Genomic DNA, 15,623 nt, shown 5'->3' with positions numbered 1-15,623 from the left:
AACATTTGAATGGCGCTTACTTCTTTTTTTTAATGGTTTTTAGAATGGTTTCTCGGGGGCACAAAATAATAAATCTTGCATTGCAATCCATTTGGGAAGATCAGGAAAGCAATGTGAAGGAATCCAGCGGAAATAATAAAAACTATGGTTCATTTTCCACTGAAAATGAGGTCCTCAATGAAGCGCTAAAGCATGATGTTCTTTTAGAGCCTGTACTACAAGACCATGAACAAGAACTCCAAATGCCTAGTTCTGTTCTAGATGATGATGCCATTGTGGATTTCAGTTTTCCTCTAAGTCCAAATTTGAATATTGACAGCCGTTTATTTTCGAATATTGATGAAACTGCCGAAGAAGAGACTGATTTATTAACCTGTAATAAAAAGCTTGTACCTTACTCAGATAGTGATGATACTGATGATAGTAGTAATAATGCCGCAATAGTATTTAGTTCATTAGTTGATGAGAAGATAGGTTGTAATGATTTTATACAACAAAATGATTCTTTAAACTCCGAATCAGATTCATCATCCTTAACAGTATTTTTTTAAAATGAGAATGAAATTGACAGCATTAGTTCTAGCTCATCAACTGGTTCAATTTTTTGTTATATCGGTCCTTCGTTTCTATTAGTTTGCTTTGTTATTGATAAATGTTATTTTCTGTTATCAAATTTTGATTTGTATTTTATTTCTATTAGTTTTATAGTACAAATTACTTAGTTATCAATGTAGAAAAATGGTACGTTTTAATAGTTTTTGTTGTTTTTTACTTAATATAACGTGATAATTATATTAACTTTATTTTTGTATTTTTTTACACCAATATAACTCTAAGAAACTCATAAATATATTATTGTGTATTGTTTAATTTGTATTATTTTTACTTAATTGTTATGCTTTAAAATGAAAAGATTTATTCTCAATTTTTGTTATAATTCCGTAAAATTAAAAGGCGTACAAGTTCCTAAGCGACATTTTTTGATCAAAATACTTTTTTCCAAATATGGTAACCGCCTTTCAAAAAGGCTTAAACACCACAGAACCTAACATTAAAGGCGTAAGCACCAAAATGTTAAATATCTCATGTTTATAACAATTGTTTTATAACTAACATATGGTAAGTCAAAATGCCTCAGTTCGATAATAATAAAATGTAAAAAAAGAAATATTAAGCGAAATTAAACGTTTTTTGTGTCTCCTGAAAAAAACTCTCAATGGCGCTTATGCCTTTCTGTCGTGACACCATCGATTTAAGCTTTTCTTTCTAACATATTAGACTTTGCTAAGCGTGCTGTCAGACATTAAGAAATACTGTATACTAAAATTTTCGTCTTGCAACCATTGACATAATCTCAATGTTTCCGAATACTCACTAGATTTTTGTAGTATTAGATAAACCCTTTTAGAAACAAAGCTAAATAAAATAATATATACAAAGATTCGATTTTTTTCTTATTGTACAGTGCAGAACTTTAGGCCCGCATATTAATATTTATTTACACTCTGATATGCACTTAAACGATATATCGATTGTCCTAACATAGAAAAATACGTTTGTACTTTGACTAAACCATTTGGTTCATGTAATCCAAGCTGCAGTCCGTCGGGTGTCTGGGGCTGAAGTTTTGATGGTGCGAGGCGGACATGGACATGCCGGGGTAGTTGCCCATTTGATAGGTGCCGCCCATGTGGTTGCTCATCTGCATCTGGTTCTGTGAGTTCTGCTGGTTGAAGTAGTCCATCTGAGTGTAGTAAGCGGGGTTATAGCTTTGGCTGTAGTAGTGATGGGGGGAGGAATTGTGGCCGTTGGAATGCCAGTTAAAAGAGTTGTAGCCTTCGTGGTAGGCTGCGTTTACGGAAGGATTACTGCCCGGGTTACTACCCGGAGTAATCGGCGGGGAAGGTGTAGTTATAACGCTCGAAGTGTTGCTTCCTAAAGGTGTGAGATTGCCGTTGTTTTTGTAAGGTTGAACTTGAGGGGACTCTTTTTTTATATTGACGACTGGCGGTGACACTGAAGTCGTCGGTGTGGGGATGTTTGGAGGGGGAGCTACGGTTGTAGTGGGCACTGAAGCCGTAACTGGGGACACTTTACTCGGTTTTGATTTAGCTGGTGTGGGTGTCGTTCTGTTGGATTCTTTCTGTTGTTGCTGTTGGAGTTGTTGTCGGCATTTTGCTCTTCGATTCTTGAACCAAACCTGGAACAAATAAGAATTTGCTTAGAATATATATTCAATAGCACTTAGAAAGGCATTAAAGCTTAAAATTATTTCTGAACAATCATTAAATCTATAGTAAAATTGAAATCAAGTGACGCGTTGCTAGAATTAATACTGGTAGATGGTAATAGTTATGTGTGAACTTAGGTTTCACCGTATTATACTGGAATTATTCAGTGAAACACATATTCTAGTGATGAACTGAACAGGTTTATCTTTGCTCAGTTTGGCATAAAACATCCCTAGTAAATCTTTAAGGATGGCGTTAACGAATTGCTGGAGTAAACGCTTTAACTTTGTCTCGCCAAAGCGGTTTACCAAAAATACATATTTACCATTTACGACCCCCCTTCAAATTAAATTTTAGAGAACAAAAATAAAAGCGCAACATTTTTGAATTTCCTAATTATAGAAAATATTTTATAACGTAATGAAAACTATTGATTAAACAGAATATTAAAAAATTTAAAAAAAAACGCATGGAATATAATATTCTTCTTCCTATGCCGTCCCCATTAACGGAGGTTGGCGACCACATTTTTAAAAGCTTCTCTGTCTTTTGCAACGTGGAATAATTCGTCTACAGTCATGTTTGTCCAGTCTCGAATATTTCGCAGCCATGACTTCCTCTTTCTACCTATTCCCTTTTTGCCATCGACTCTACCCTGCATGATGACCTGCAGAAGACTATATTTATTATTTCTTAGTATGTGTTCAAGGTATGCAGTCTTGCGTACTTTTATCGATCTCAACAATTTTTTGTCTCGACCCATCCTTCTCAGCACTTCCTCATTGGTGACCCTGGCAGTCCATGGAATTCTCAACATTCTCCGGTATATCCAAAGTTCAAAGGCTTCAATCTTTTTAACTATTTGCGCTTTTAGTGTCCATGTTTCTACCCCGTACAATAGTTGCGACCAGACGTAACATTTAACAAACCTGATTTTTGTCACAGCACAATTGTTTGAATTTTAAGAACGCTGCCCTTGCCATTTCTATTCGTACCCGGATCTCTTGGTCTGGATCTAATTCTGTGTTGATGTAAGCTCCAAGATATTTATATTTTGTCACTCTCTCTATTTGCTGTCCACCAAGAGTTAGTTGTTCATTATTTATTGGACTCCTTGATACTATCATAAATTTGGTCTTATCTGTGTTGATGTCAAGTCTCATTTGAATGCATTCACTATTTATTGCATCTAGTAAAGTTTGTAATTCTTCTATACTCTCAGCCATAATTACCGTGTCATCTGCAAATCTCATGGTGTTTATGATTTTTCCACCAATTCTTATTCCCTCTTTTCTTTCCCATAAGGCTTTTCTGAATATGACCTGTGAGTACACGTTGAAAAGCGTCGGAGACAAGACGCATCCTTGCCTAACCCCTCTCGCAATCGGTATATTATTTGTTTCTATATCGTTCACCTTTACTACTGCTTTCTGGTTCCAGTATATAGCCTTAATAAACTCAATGTGTTTTTTGTCTAAATTGATGTTTTTTAATTCATCTATTAACTTCATATGCTGCACTCGGTCAAAGGCCTTCCTAAAGTCTATGAAGCATACATATGCACTCTTGTTATATTCCCGACATTTCTGCAAGAGTACCGTCAACGCAAATAGTGCCTCTCTTGTACCCATGCCTCCTCTGAAGCCAAACTGAGTTTCATCTATCTGCTCCTCACATTTCTTATAAATTCGGTTTTGAACAATTTTCAAGAGAATCTTTAAAGGGTGGCACATTAGGCTTATCAATCTATAGTCATTACATGATTTGGGATTGTTGTTTTTTGGTAGAGGTAAAAATATCGATTTAAGCCATTCTTCCGGGATGTTGCCCTCTACATATATGTGGTTGAGAATTCGGGTGTCTCTTTATATTACCGTCATCTAAGGCTTTTAACAGTTCAACTGGAATTTGATCAGGACCCGGTGCTTTTCCTTGTTTTGCATTCTGTAGGGCATTCTTTACTTCTGAGGGTAAAATTTGTAGGTATTGTTTTTCTTCACCTATATATATAATATTAACAAACAAAAATGTGAAAGTTTACCAGTGAGTTACATCCCCTTAATTTTTAATGACATTCACAATTCTTCGAGGCATAATTTGTACCAAGTTCTGCAAATTTCTAATGTAAACGAATTCCATATTTCTTACAATTTTTCCTTCAATTCATTGACGGACCTGGCAGGATGTTTTCTCAAAGCTTCTTTCATTTCACGCCATAAAGTCTTTTTTGGAGACAAGTCGGGACTGTTAGAAACCCATTCCAGAAGTTGTATGCCATGGTCTTCAATCCATTTTAAACACTTTTTGAGGTATGACAACCTGCGCCATCTTGTTGGAAGACAAAATCTTCCGCTGATGTTAAAGGGTGTTCCATAACCGGTAAAAGAGATTCTTCTAAAATATTCAAATATTTGTCCGTGTTTACAATCCCATCGATAAATTGTAAATTTCCCACAACTTTAGACGACATGCTGCCCCAGACCATGACAGATATAGCATGCAGGATTTGTTTTAAGATTCATATCTCAAAAAATCAATTGTTAAGATGGCATTTTAAATTGACTATACATCACAAGCATATTTTTTTTTAAAATAATCTGTCATTACAGTACAAAAAAAAATAGTTTGGTGAAAACAAAAGAAACAAAGCATTTGCAAGAAGTAAAATAAAGTAATAATAGCATTTTAGAAAAAAATTCACCAAGACGTATTCACACTAAAGGCAAATCAAAACTCTTTTCCAAAACTTTCATTCAGAAACCAACAACGTCACAAAATTTCAAGAAGTGACCGTTCATCTAACCCGAAAACAAGCATTTACCGTTTTATATGCATTTACAGTTACTTTTTTCTACGAACTGTCAGTTTCCAATAGTTGTCTACGAAAAAAAGTACCGACTCATTCTTCGAAACCTCTTTCCGAGAATTTTTCAAAAACACTGTTAGATAATCCGGCATAAGTACTAAACGGTTCCTAGATAGACTGCGCAGAGTCGTACTGACTAGATTTAGTACCACTAAATGAAAAATTTGGTAAATTTATTTTAGTATACATAAATATAGCTTGTGCATTCGAGAAAGTGTAAGCTGTGTCACAATAGAACAATGTGGGCCCACAAAATCATTCGGTACTAAACAATTTTGACGTGTATATAGCAAGTAAACATCTTTTATATTTAAATACATATTTAATTTCCTTTCTTTTTTTGGCATCGTTTCCTTAAATTGTTCTTCTTTTTCTTTTTCTTTTTATGTAGATTTGTTGTTTGTGTGTTTTTCAATGTGCCTCCAGGAAAATTGTCATTCCATCGTTTATTTGGTCTTCCTACTGATCGTCTTCCTATTGGGGAACCGTCTCTTAATACCGATATCAATTATCCATAAATTATTCGTGTCATGAATTAATCTGCTATACATTCAAAATCATTCCACAATTATTCTTTTTCTTTTCTGAATGGTAGAAAGTCGTAACAGTGCCTTATTTTGATACCAGTTGGTCTTAAGATTCTATAGTTTAAGTGTGACAAACATTCATAACAAATTGTTGAGTTTGCTGTACCTGTAACTTATGTTTTATAAAACTTTTACTTGACTATTTCATTAGACTATTTTTAACTGATAAAACGTCATAGCAACGCCACGTTTCCTACTGACAAAAACTCCTTCCTGTCCGTGATTTCTCAGCGATAAAATTACGACAGATCCGTCACGAAGGTGTCTGGTAATTCTATTGTTGTCAGTTTGACAAACGTCATTGAGGCGTAATCAATTTTTGACAGATATTATGAATCCAGACGAAAAATCAAGATCTGGATGCCAGCCAGGTAAAGAAATAAAAAAATTGGTTTCGGAAAATGTCCCATTGAACACACAGAGATGCAGAAACTCTATTTAGACCCAAATTTCGGGTTACCAGGAGTGAGAAATTTTATGCTTGACAGATATACTACCATACCGAAACTAGCACAAATTCTCGAGGATTATGTCTTTAACATAAAAAAGGGCAATGGCGAAGACTATAAAGAGTCGTCTTTACTAGAATGTACAATGTGGTACTACAGCAAAAATGGTACAAGAAAAATATTTTACGGAGTACGGCATAAAAATTGACCTTTTCACAAATATATATTTCAAATGTGCAAGATTAGCCAGAGATACCAAGCGGAGGCAGCTTCAAAATATTAAAGAAAAAAGAAAACTTAGTTCAAAATCATTATCCACTGAAGAACTATTAAAAATCATCCAAAAGTACGACGAGAAAACCCCGATGGAGCACAAAAAAAGTTCACATTTGCTCATTTGAACTTGCTTGGAGAGACAATGAGGCCGTAAACTGCAAGATTCACTTTTTCCAGATGGAATTTGATGTTATGGGAGAATTTAGGGGTCGAATTGAATACAACAGTATTTTTTCCAACAAAAATCAAGGCGATTCGAAAAGTTTGGCAAGCAGCAAATGGCTGGTAAGAAATTCATCAAACGAAAATGTATGCCCAGTTAGATTATTTTTGAAATTAATGGAAAAAATGAGAACAAAGATTTTATCAAAAAGACTCTTACCGTTCACCCCAACTGCTGAATCTGCCTTCAGCTGAAAAAATTGGAACAGACACAAAAAAACATAAAAACAAAAAACTATTCTGATCAATCTTCAGCTGTATCAGCCTTGGTCAATCAAGGTGTTTCTGAACAGGAGTTAATTAAATTAACAAATTAACACAAATGCAAGCTGTCTAAAACCATATCTGCAGCTGGATTCCAGTCACCACCAGAAGTTCAATAATAAACAAAATCATGTTTTGATAAAAAAGAATGGGCAAACGACTATAGCTCATAATAATTGTGCATTTAATATTGTTAACAAATAAATAAAGATTATGTTTCGTTGATATGGCGCATTAATTGTCTCGTGAAATAGTCTTGTCAAATATCATTTGAGAGAAAAATTATTTACCGGCAAAATTTTCGTCTGGTTTTATTTTGACAAACTCCTGATTTAACTGCCAAAATTTAATTCGCGAAAATTGCCAGGCAATAAACTTTCATACCATTCAAAAATACTGCCGGCAAAATTTTCTCTCTTATGATATTATATAGGAAAATAAATCAAGAAAGCCACAAAATTCTCTTTGATGAGTTCGTAGTTCATTTGAAAGAGCTTTCCCATTTCTAGGTAGGGGTGTAAGTCAACAATTGTCATTTAAATGTTTTGCAATACAAAAAATATCAGCAAAGAAACATTTACTCTATTTATCTGTGACTCAAAGATGTTATAGCTTGTACGTATACTACCGAATAAAAAAATCATCAGTAGAAGGGTTGAAATCGATAAAAGCACTCTCCTGAGTACGGTCCTGTTCCTGTGTAGACAAATAACAGCTGCACAATTCGAAAGAAAGAAAAGACCAACCGATATCAGCAGGCCTAACACTGTCGGTCTCCAAATTGAATCATTACCGATGGAACGGCAAACAAACCGCCCCTGGCATTGTGTCATTGTCGTCGCAGCGCCGCAAATAATGTCCCCGAAAATATAGGCAATAGATGTTGCAAATCACATAACATATGCGCCGAATGTAGGATATATCTCGTCAATAAAAATAAATATGTCTTTTGTTAGAGAATGAATGACACTGTTTGGAATTCGTTAGGGGTTGGTTTACTGGGCTACTTTGTTACGCGAATATATGTTTCATTTGAATGATTGATGGACATGTTGACGAGTTTAAGAACTATGAATATTACGCCTGTGTAGGTGTAGATTGTAGACCAACAACATAAGATGCTTGTGCTAGATATTGAAGTAAGAAGTGAAACGAAATCAAAAAAATGATCAATGCTAGGAACTTGTTCACCAAATCCTTGAAGAAATAGAAGAAGAACCTAATATACGAAGAATTAATTGAGGCTGGTGATCAGTAAAACACTAGGTCTAAATGTGATAACAGCAGAAATTCCCAAAGCCACTGAAGAAACCGGAATAAAATTGCTTTACTTGTCTGTAACAAAATATGTTATTCTAAGTATTAGCCTTTCGACTGGACAACATCTACAATAACAATATATATAAAACAGCTTCCATTAAATGAATTATAAAACTATGTCCCTTATCTCACATGCCAGCAAAATAGTCAAAGAGAGATTGAAAACTTTCCTATACAAGAAACAGAAATCCCCCAAGAGCAAGCTAGATTTATCAAAGGTAGAGGGACTCGGAACACCCACTGAACATAAGACAAATAACAGAAAAATTTAGGTAATTCAATATCCCATTATACTTTTTTTATAGGTTATCACAAAGCGTTTGACAGGGTCAAAAGGCAACATCTATGACAGGTACTAAAAGAAGTAGGCGTACCACTACACTTAATTCCGCTTAGAACTGTTATACGAACACACTACTAAAACAGTTCAAACGAATTCCATCCAGAACGAGGATGTCTTCATAATAATTTAATATATATGGAAAGCATATTATGCGAAGAGCGCTTGAAGGATCACAAAAGAGAAAGAGAGAAATGTTGTAATCAAGTTAAGAAAAAAATAAGCTTGAGATGATTTGAAGAAATATAGCTAGTATTATTAGTGATGAATACAGACCAACAAGAGGAACTTGAGGGAAATGAGAATTGACAAGAAGATGAGGAAAGGACGTGCAAGGAACCAATTTTGAATGAAGTCAAAGAAATAATAAGAGACCTAAAAAATAACAAAAGTGCAGGAGAAAGTAGTATCTCAGCTGAAATTTTTAAGGAAGGTGGCGAAAGATTGAAGGATTTGATATTAATTTGATATTATGATAATCGACGGTAAAGAAGTAACTGAGGAGTGGAAAGAGTATTTTAGGGACCTTCTAAACATCATACAGGAAGAACAGCACAAAGAAGAGATCTATATCACAGCGGACATGCCCGTTAAAAATCCCTCCTTTGAAGCCCAAAAGGCCTTAAATAAGCTGAAAAATCACAAGGCGGATACCACCAGAACTTCGAAAATATGGGGGAGACGCACTAAATCGCCAAATCCACCAGCTAATAACGTACATATGGTTAGAAGAAAGGATACCAGCACGATGGAAGGAAAACATAATAGTGTCCATCCACAAAAAAGGGGACAAAACAAAATGCGCGAATTATAGAGGAATTTCACTCCTAAACACGGCATATAAAACCCTCTCAAACATCATTCTTAGTAGACTAATCTCTTAAGCTGAAAATATCCTAGGCGAATATCAAGCCGGTTTTAGGGCAAACAGATCAACAATAGATCAACTATTTAAGTTGAGACAACTTCTAGAAAAGAGATGGGAGCATAACAGACCCATACACAATCTTTTGATAGACTTTCGACAGGCATATGATAGCGTAGGAAGAAGTCAAGTATGGAATGCCATGGCGAAGTTCTTAATACCAAAAAAAAACTCATTCGGATGACCAAAGTCTGTATGGAGGGTCGAACTGTCTGGCAGCTTTGAAATCAACAGTGGACTCAAACAGGGTGATGCGTTATCTCCACTACTTTTTAACCTTGTATTAGATAAAGCCACGAGGTCGGCCGAAATAAAAACAGAATTGCTATCGGTTCAAGGTCCCAAGCTATTACTTGCATATGTAGATGACATAGATCTCGTTGGAGACTCCATCCTATCCACGAAAGACATCTTCAACAATGTGGAAGGAGCAACAAGTGAAGTAGGGCTGAAGATTAAATGAAGAGAAGACGAAATATATGTGTATAAATAGAACGACACGAAGAGACAGAATATGACAAAATGTAACGGTCAACACCTTCAATTTCGAAGAAGTACAACGTTTTAAGTATCTGGGGGCCGTAATCACAGCTGACAACGATGTTACTGAAGGAATAAAAGACAGAATCCAATCTGCAAACCGCTGTCTATTCGCAGTGGATAAGCTCATAAAATCAAAAACCTTACAAGAAGTTCAAAGATCACAATCTATAAATCCATCGTCAGACCTGTAATAACATACGGATGCGAAACGTGGACCATAACCAAAGCAAACGAAGAAAAGCTCAGACGCTTTGAACGAAAAATACTTAGAAAAATTTTCGGACCTCGCCATGACATCACCACAAACCAGTATAAGATCAGAACCAATATCGTATTAAAAGCACTCTACAATGACGCCGATATTGTCCAAGGAATTAAATCACAGCGGACTAAGATGGGCAGGCCACGTACACAGACTGCATAACGAGAGACTTATAAAACTGGTATGGGAGAAGATTCCCACATGCAAAAGACCACTCGAATGTCCCAGAATGCGATGGAGAGATAACATCCAAGCAGATCTCCGGAAAATGGACATTCCATTTGACCCTAGGTTAATGGAAGACCGAACAAATTGGAAAAAAGTTGTACAGTCCGCCAAGACCCACCCAGGGTTGTAGCGCTACGTGATGATGATGATGATGACTAATAATTTGGCAAAAGGAAGAAATCGAAATGTTAAAACAATACTGAAGGAGGGAGAAATGGGGAAAAAAGAAGAGGACTTCCAAAGAATTTATAATAGGCGAGAGAGAAATTGGAGAGAAAAATCAAGGAATCAAAAAAAATAGATTTTTTAGAAGCCAGGGGCTGTTTGTTTTTGGGTTTATTTGTCTTTACCAACAAAAATCAGCAAAAACAAAGACAAAAGTAACATTCATCGCTTTGTTTATTTATTTAGTATTTTTAGTATTTCCCATACAAAATATCAATATATTTCATTACAAACTCTGTTTTAAATATGCACGGTTCAATTGATTAAACAAAACCCATTGATAGAGTGAAAATAATATGATTATTTTCATTAGTCGAACTCGATTTATAAAAATATTTTACTACAAAATGTAATCCTGTGATACACAAACCCGAACTCGGTTCAATAATAAAATTACCGATGAATTTTATAGAAATTATTTATTAAAATACCAATAAAAATTGTTCAAGCTTATTTAGCATAATATAATAATTTTGATGTATCGATCCATCTTTTTTATGAAATAAATATATATTTATATCGATGTGGTCGGTGAAATTTGTATTAAAAATTTGCGTTTTATAATTTAATTTTAATTCCAAAGAATTTTTTTTTAGTCACCTGATAATAGCATCAGACCAATAGACCAATTTCAAAATCATTTCTCTTTACCAATGATTGCAATGTTTGGTGGAGAGAGCGGGAATATCTTCTTTTTTATGTGCCACAATTCAAATCTTTATAATTTTTTAATTGTCGTAATCGTAACGTTTATTTAGTGTTTTGCCCTTTCGTGTATAAAGGTAAAAAAGGTAAAAAGCAGAAACACATATATCACAGAAAGTGGTGGAGTCGAAGAAAGCTGGGCAAAAATTAAGTCTAATATCTTAGCCTCGAGCAAGGAAGTCTCGAGCCTCCAACTACGCTAGAACCGGTAACACCAGAAATTACCACAAATGAAGAACTTAATATAAATGTACAGGAAGTTCGGAAAATGCTTGAAAACCCGAAGAACAGAAAAGCAGCAGGTAAAGACGGGTTACCAAACGAATTACAGAAATATTGTGGAGCAGCAATGACAGAACAATTAACAACATTAATTAATAAAATTATATAACACAATAAAATACCGGAAGAATGGAAAACGAGCGAACTATTTCTACTATTCAAAAAAGGAGATAAAAACAGCCAGAAAACTACAGAGGTATAAACTTGTTAAATACTATGCTAAAACTTACAACTAAAATTTTACTACTACTACTAAGGATTTCCACAGTTTTCACTGTCTTCCTGCACTCAACCGTTTTCTCCAATTTTCCCTGTCATTCCAGTCTCCATCTCGCAGGGTTCTTTTCTCCATAGCCTCGTCGATTTCATCTCTGAATGACCTTCGGGGTCTTCCTCTCTTTCTTCTTCCAATCGGGCTCCATTCTGTGATTTTGTTTATCTAGCGTCCTCTGTCCGCTCTTCTGACGTGGCCGTACCAGGATAGTCTCTTCTCCTCTATATAGTCGATTATGTCTGATTGCACTCCCATTCTCCGCTTAATCTCTGCGTTTTCAATTCTGTCTCTTTTTGTAAGTCTACAGCTTCTCCTCAGGAACTCCATTTCTACTGCTCTTATTCTACCTCTATTTCTCTTGTTTATTGTCCAGTTTTCGGACCCGTATGTCAGGTTACTTCTTGTCAGGGTGTTATATATTCTCTTTTTTGTCTTTATCGTAATGTTCTTATCCCACAACACTGAGTTTAGTTGTCTTATACAGTTTCTTGTTTGTCTCAGTCTGTTATTTATATCTTCTTCTGTTGTTCCCTTGTTCGATATTATGGTTCCTAAATACTTGAATTTATCTGTTCCATTTATTTGTCTTCCCTCGTCTATCTCTAGGTTTCTCATATCCTTGTTTTCTGTTGTTAGGTATTCGGTTTTCTCTAAGTTTATTTCCATTTCGTTGTTTTTATATTCTTCTTCTAGTTTTCTGAGCATAAAGCTGAGATCTTCTTCATCTTGTGCGATGACTACTTGATCGTCGGCAAAACTTAAGGTGTATAGGTATTCGTCTCTTACTGGTATGCCCATTCCTTCGCACTTTCTCCTCCATGGTTTGAGTGTCTTTTCCAAGAATATTTTAAACAGAGTAGGGGACGTAGCACAGCCTTGTAGAAGTCCTTTTGTCGTCTTAAATGGATTGTAGGCTTTATTTCCACATTTAATAGCTACTTTGTTTTCTTTGTATAGTGCTTTAACTGCTTTTATTAGTGTTTGTCGGACTAAAATTTTACAAGTGCTAATAAATCAGAAGATAAGTTTATCAGATAAACAACAGGGTTTTCGTAGTGGACGATCGTGTACAGATACAATATTCGTTATAAAGCAAATTACTGAGAAATCACTAGAGTATAATAGACCAGCATTTCTGATTGACCTAAAGAAAGCGTTTGACAGAGTAAGACTCAAATATGTAAGCCATCTTCTGTATAATAGAGAAGTTCCCCTAAATATTAAAAAAACTATCCAAAAAATATCTACCAAAACAACAAAATGGAAGTCAGGATAGATGGACAACTTACAGAACCTATAGCAATAGGCAGCGAAATAAGACAAGGGGATTCATTGAGCCCCATGCTCTTCAATTTGATCATGGATGAAATTATCAAAAGAATAAAAATACTCTGTTAGATAGTCTGCAAAGACTAGTCCACAGATTTAACATAAGACCAAAAGATGACATTCTCATCTCAGAAAACTGAAACAATAATAGTTAGCAAAGAACCAACGTAAAATAGAAATTGATGGCATCAGTATTAAACAAGTAATGGAAATAAAGTACCTGGGAATTACACTGTCTAGCTATGGAGACCTGGAAGTGAGAGGTCAAGTAGAAAAAGCAAATTGACTGGCAGGATGCCTTAATAATACTATATGGCGAAACAGACACATTAACACTGAGATGAGGTCAAGAATTTATAAAGCCACTGTAAGACTAATAATGACATATGCCTCAGAAACAAGACCCGACACAGCCACAACGCAAAGGCTACTGGAAACGCAGAGATGAGAGTACGGAGAAGAATTAAAGGAAATACGCTGGGAGATCGAAAGAGAAGTGAAGAGATTAGAAGAAAATGTAACATACAGTGTATAAATAATTGGACACAAAATAAAAAAAAAGGAATGGAATAACCACATAAGCATAATGGAAGAGACCCGTGTCGTCAAAATAGCAAGAGATAGTCACCAGTCTGTAGAAGAAGTATTGGACGACCGTGCAAAAGATGGAATGACAACCTTCCATAGAGGTATTAATCCGCCAATGAACAAGCAGAATTGCTTATAAAGAGGAAAAAGAAGAAGAAGAATTAAGAATAACTGTTTTTGTAGAATTTATACTTCTTTTTTATTTTTTTTTATTATTTTAAAAGCAGTTTACCCGAAAAAACTTTGATTTAATCAACACAACCAAGTGTGACTAGCGCCCTCTATAAGCAATGCTAAATTAGAGTCTAAATTAGCAATCGTCATCACAAAAAAAACGTAAAATTGTCAATTTTTAACTAGAAATTGTGAAAACATATAAAATTATTGCGAAAATGAAAATCCATACTTAAACTTTAAACACTCGGTATCTCGGAAACTAGCAATTTTTTTATAAGACATGTTGAGCACAATCAAGTATTTTGAAGACTAGAATCTATTGAGTTGGAGTTTGAATCTCTTATTGGACATTCTTAATGAATCACTCTGTAACCATACAAATGCTAGGCGTTCACCAAAAGGTTTACATAAATAATAAATAGAAAAAAAAACATATTTTTGGGAAAACAATTTGTAACAGTTGGTGCTTTATCACGAAAACCAAGACGAAACCGATCGACGTATTGTTCAGTTAGGACATTTTTAAACTCATAAAATCATGTTTTCCCCAACCGAGGCCTAATTCCTTAAGACTTGCCCATTTACTCCTTAGGTTGTATCGTGTTCAAATCTTTTAGGGGTGTTCACGTTATTTTTATAAATTCTTGTTTAAAATAAGACAAGAACGTATCGATAATCATATTTTTTCTACTTTAAACAATCATGTTGCGCTATTACTTCTTCTTCTTCTTCTTTGTCAACCATTTTCCATCCACTCCTGAATGTAGGTCTCTCCCAATGGCTTCCATCTTTCTCTATCTTGCGCAAATCTAATCCACTGTTTGCCTGCCACTGTTCTTATGTCATCTACCCATCTTTTTTGAGGTCTTCCCGTGCTTCTTGTTGTCGTCCTTGGTCTCCATTCTAGAATTCTCCGTGTCCACCTGTTGTCATTATATCGGGCTACGTGACCTGCCCAGCGCCATTTCATTTTTGCAATTTCTTCCACAATATCCCTAATCTTCGTTCTACGTCTTATCTCGGTGTTTCTAATCTTGTCTCTTAGTGATATTCCAAGCATGATTCGTTCCATTGCTCTTTGCGTTGTTTCTAATTTTTTAGCAGATTTTTTGGTAAGGGCTACTGTCTCCAAGCCGTAAGTACAAACTGGTGGTATGCATGTGTTATATACCTTTTTCTTTAAGTTTACAGGAATGGAGGTGTTTTTCAAGATATATGCTAATTTGCCGAAAGCGCCCCATGCCAGTTGTGTTCTTCTTTTAATTTCAGCATCTTGATTTGGTTTTCCTAGTTTGATAACATGACCTAGATATACATAATGTTCAACATTTTCTATGGTATGATTTTGTATTGTTATATTTGTCTGGTCTCGGCTCAGTATTTTTGTTTTGCTGTAGTTCATTTTTAAGCCTACCGCTCCTGAAACTGCATTTAATTGTTGTAACATATCATTTAGTTCTTGGATATTATCGGCTATTAAAACTATGTCATCTGCGAATCGCAAGTGGTTTAAGTATGATCTGTCGACGT

The 15,623-nt window shown here is 35.1% G+C and overlaps 1 protein-coding gene across 3 annotated transcripts in view; it reads right to left on the bottom strand.

The window, feature by feature from the left end:
• Positions 1-837: 837 nt before the first annotated feature.
• LOC140449381 (uncharacterized) overlaps positions 838-15,623 on the bottom strand; it is a 262,280-nt gene continuing 247,494 nt past the window's right edge. Inside the window, exon 4 of one of the 3 annotated variants that reach the window (XM_072542532.1) lies at positions 838-2,200. In XM_072542532.1, coding sequence (XP_072398633.1) covers positions 1,568-2,200 — 633 coding nt within the window. In that variant the 3' untranslated portion in view covers positions 838-1,567. The remainder of the gene's footprint in view (positions 2,201-15,623) is intronic. The other 2 variants (XM_072542530.1, XM_072542533.1) reach the window with 2 other exon arrangements.

Source organism: Diabrotica undecimpunctata, chromosome 9, assembly GCF_040954645.1.
Source record: "Diabrotica undecimpunctata isolate CICGRU chromosome 9, icDiaUnde3, whole genome shotgun sequence".
Classification (NCBI taxonomy): Eukaryota; Metazoa; Arthropoda; class Insecta; order Coleoptera; family Chrysomelidae; genus Diabrotica; species Diabrotica undecimpunctata.
The sequence above is the reverse complement of the archived record's forward strand: the minus strand, read 5'-3'. Positions and strand labels throughout refer to the sequence as shown.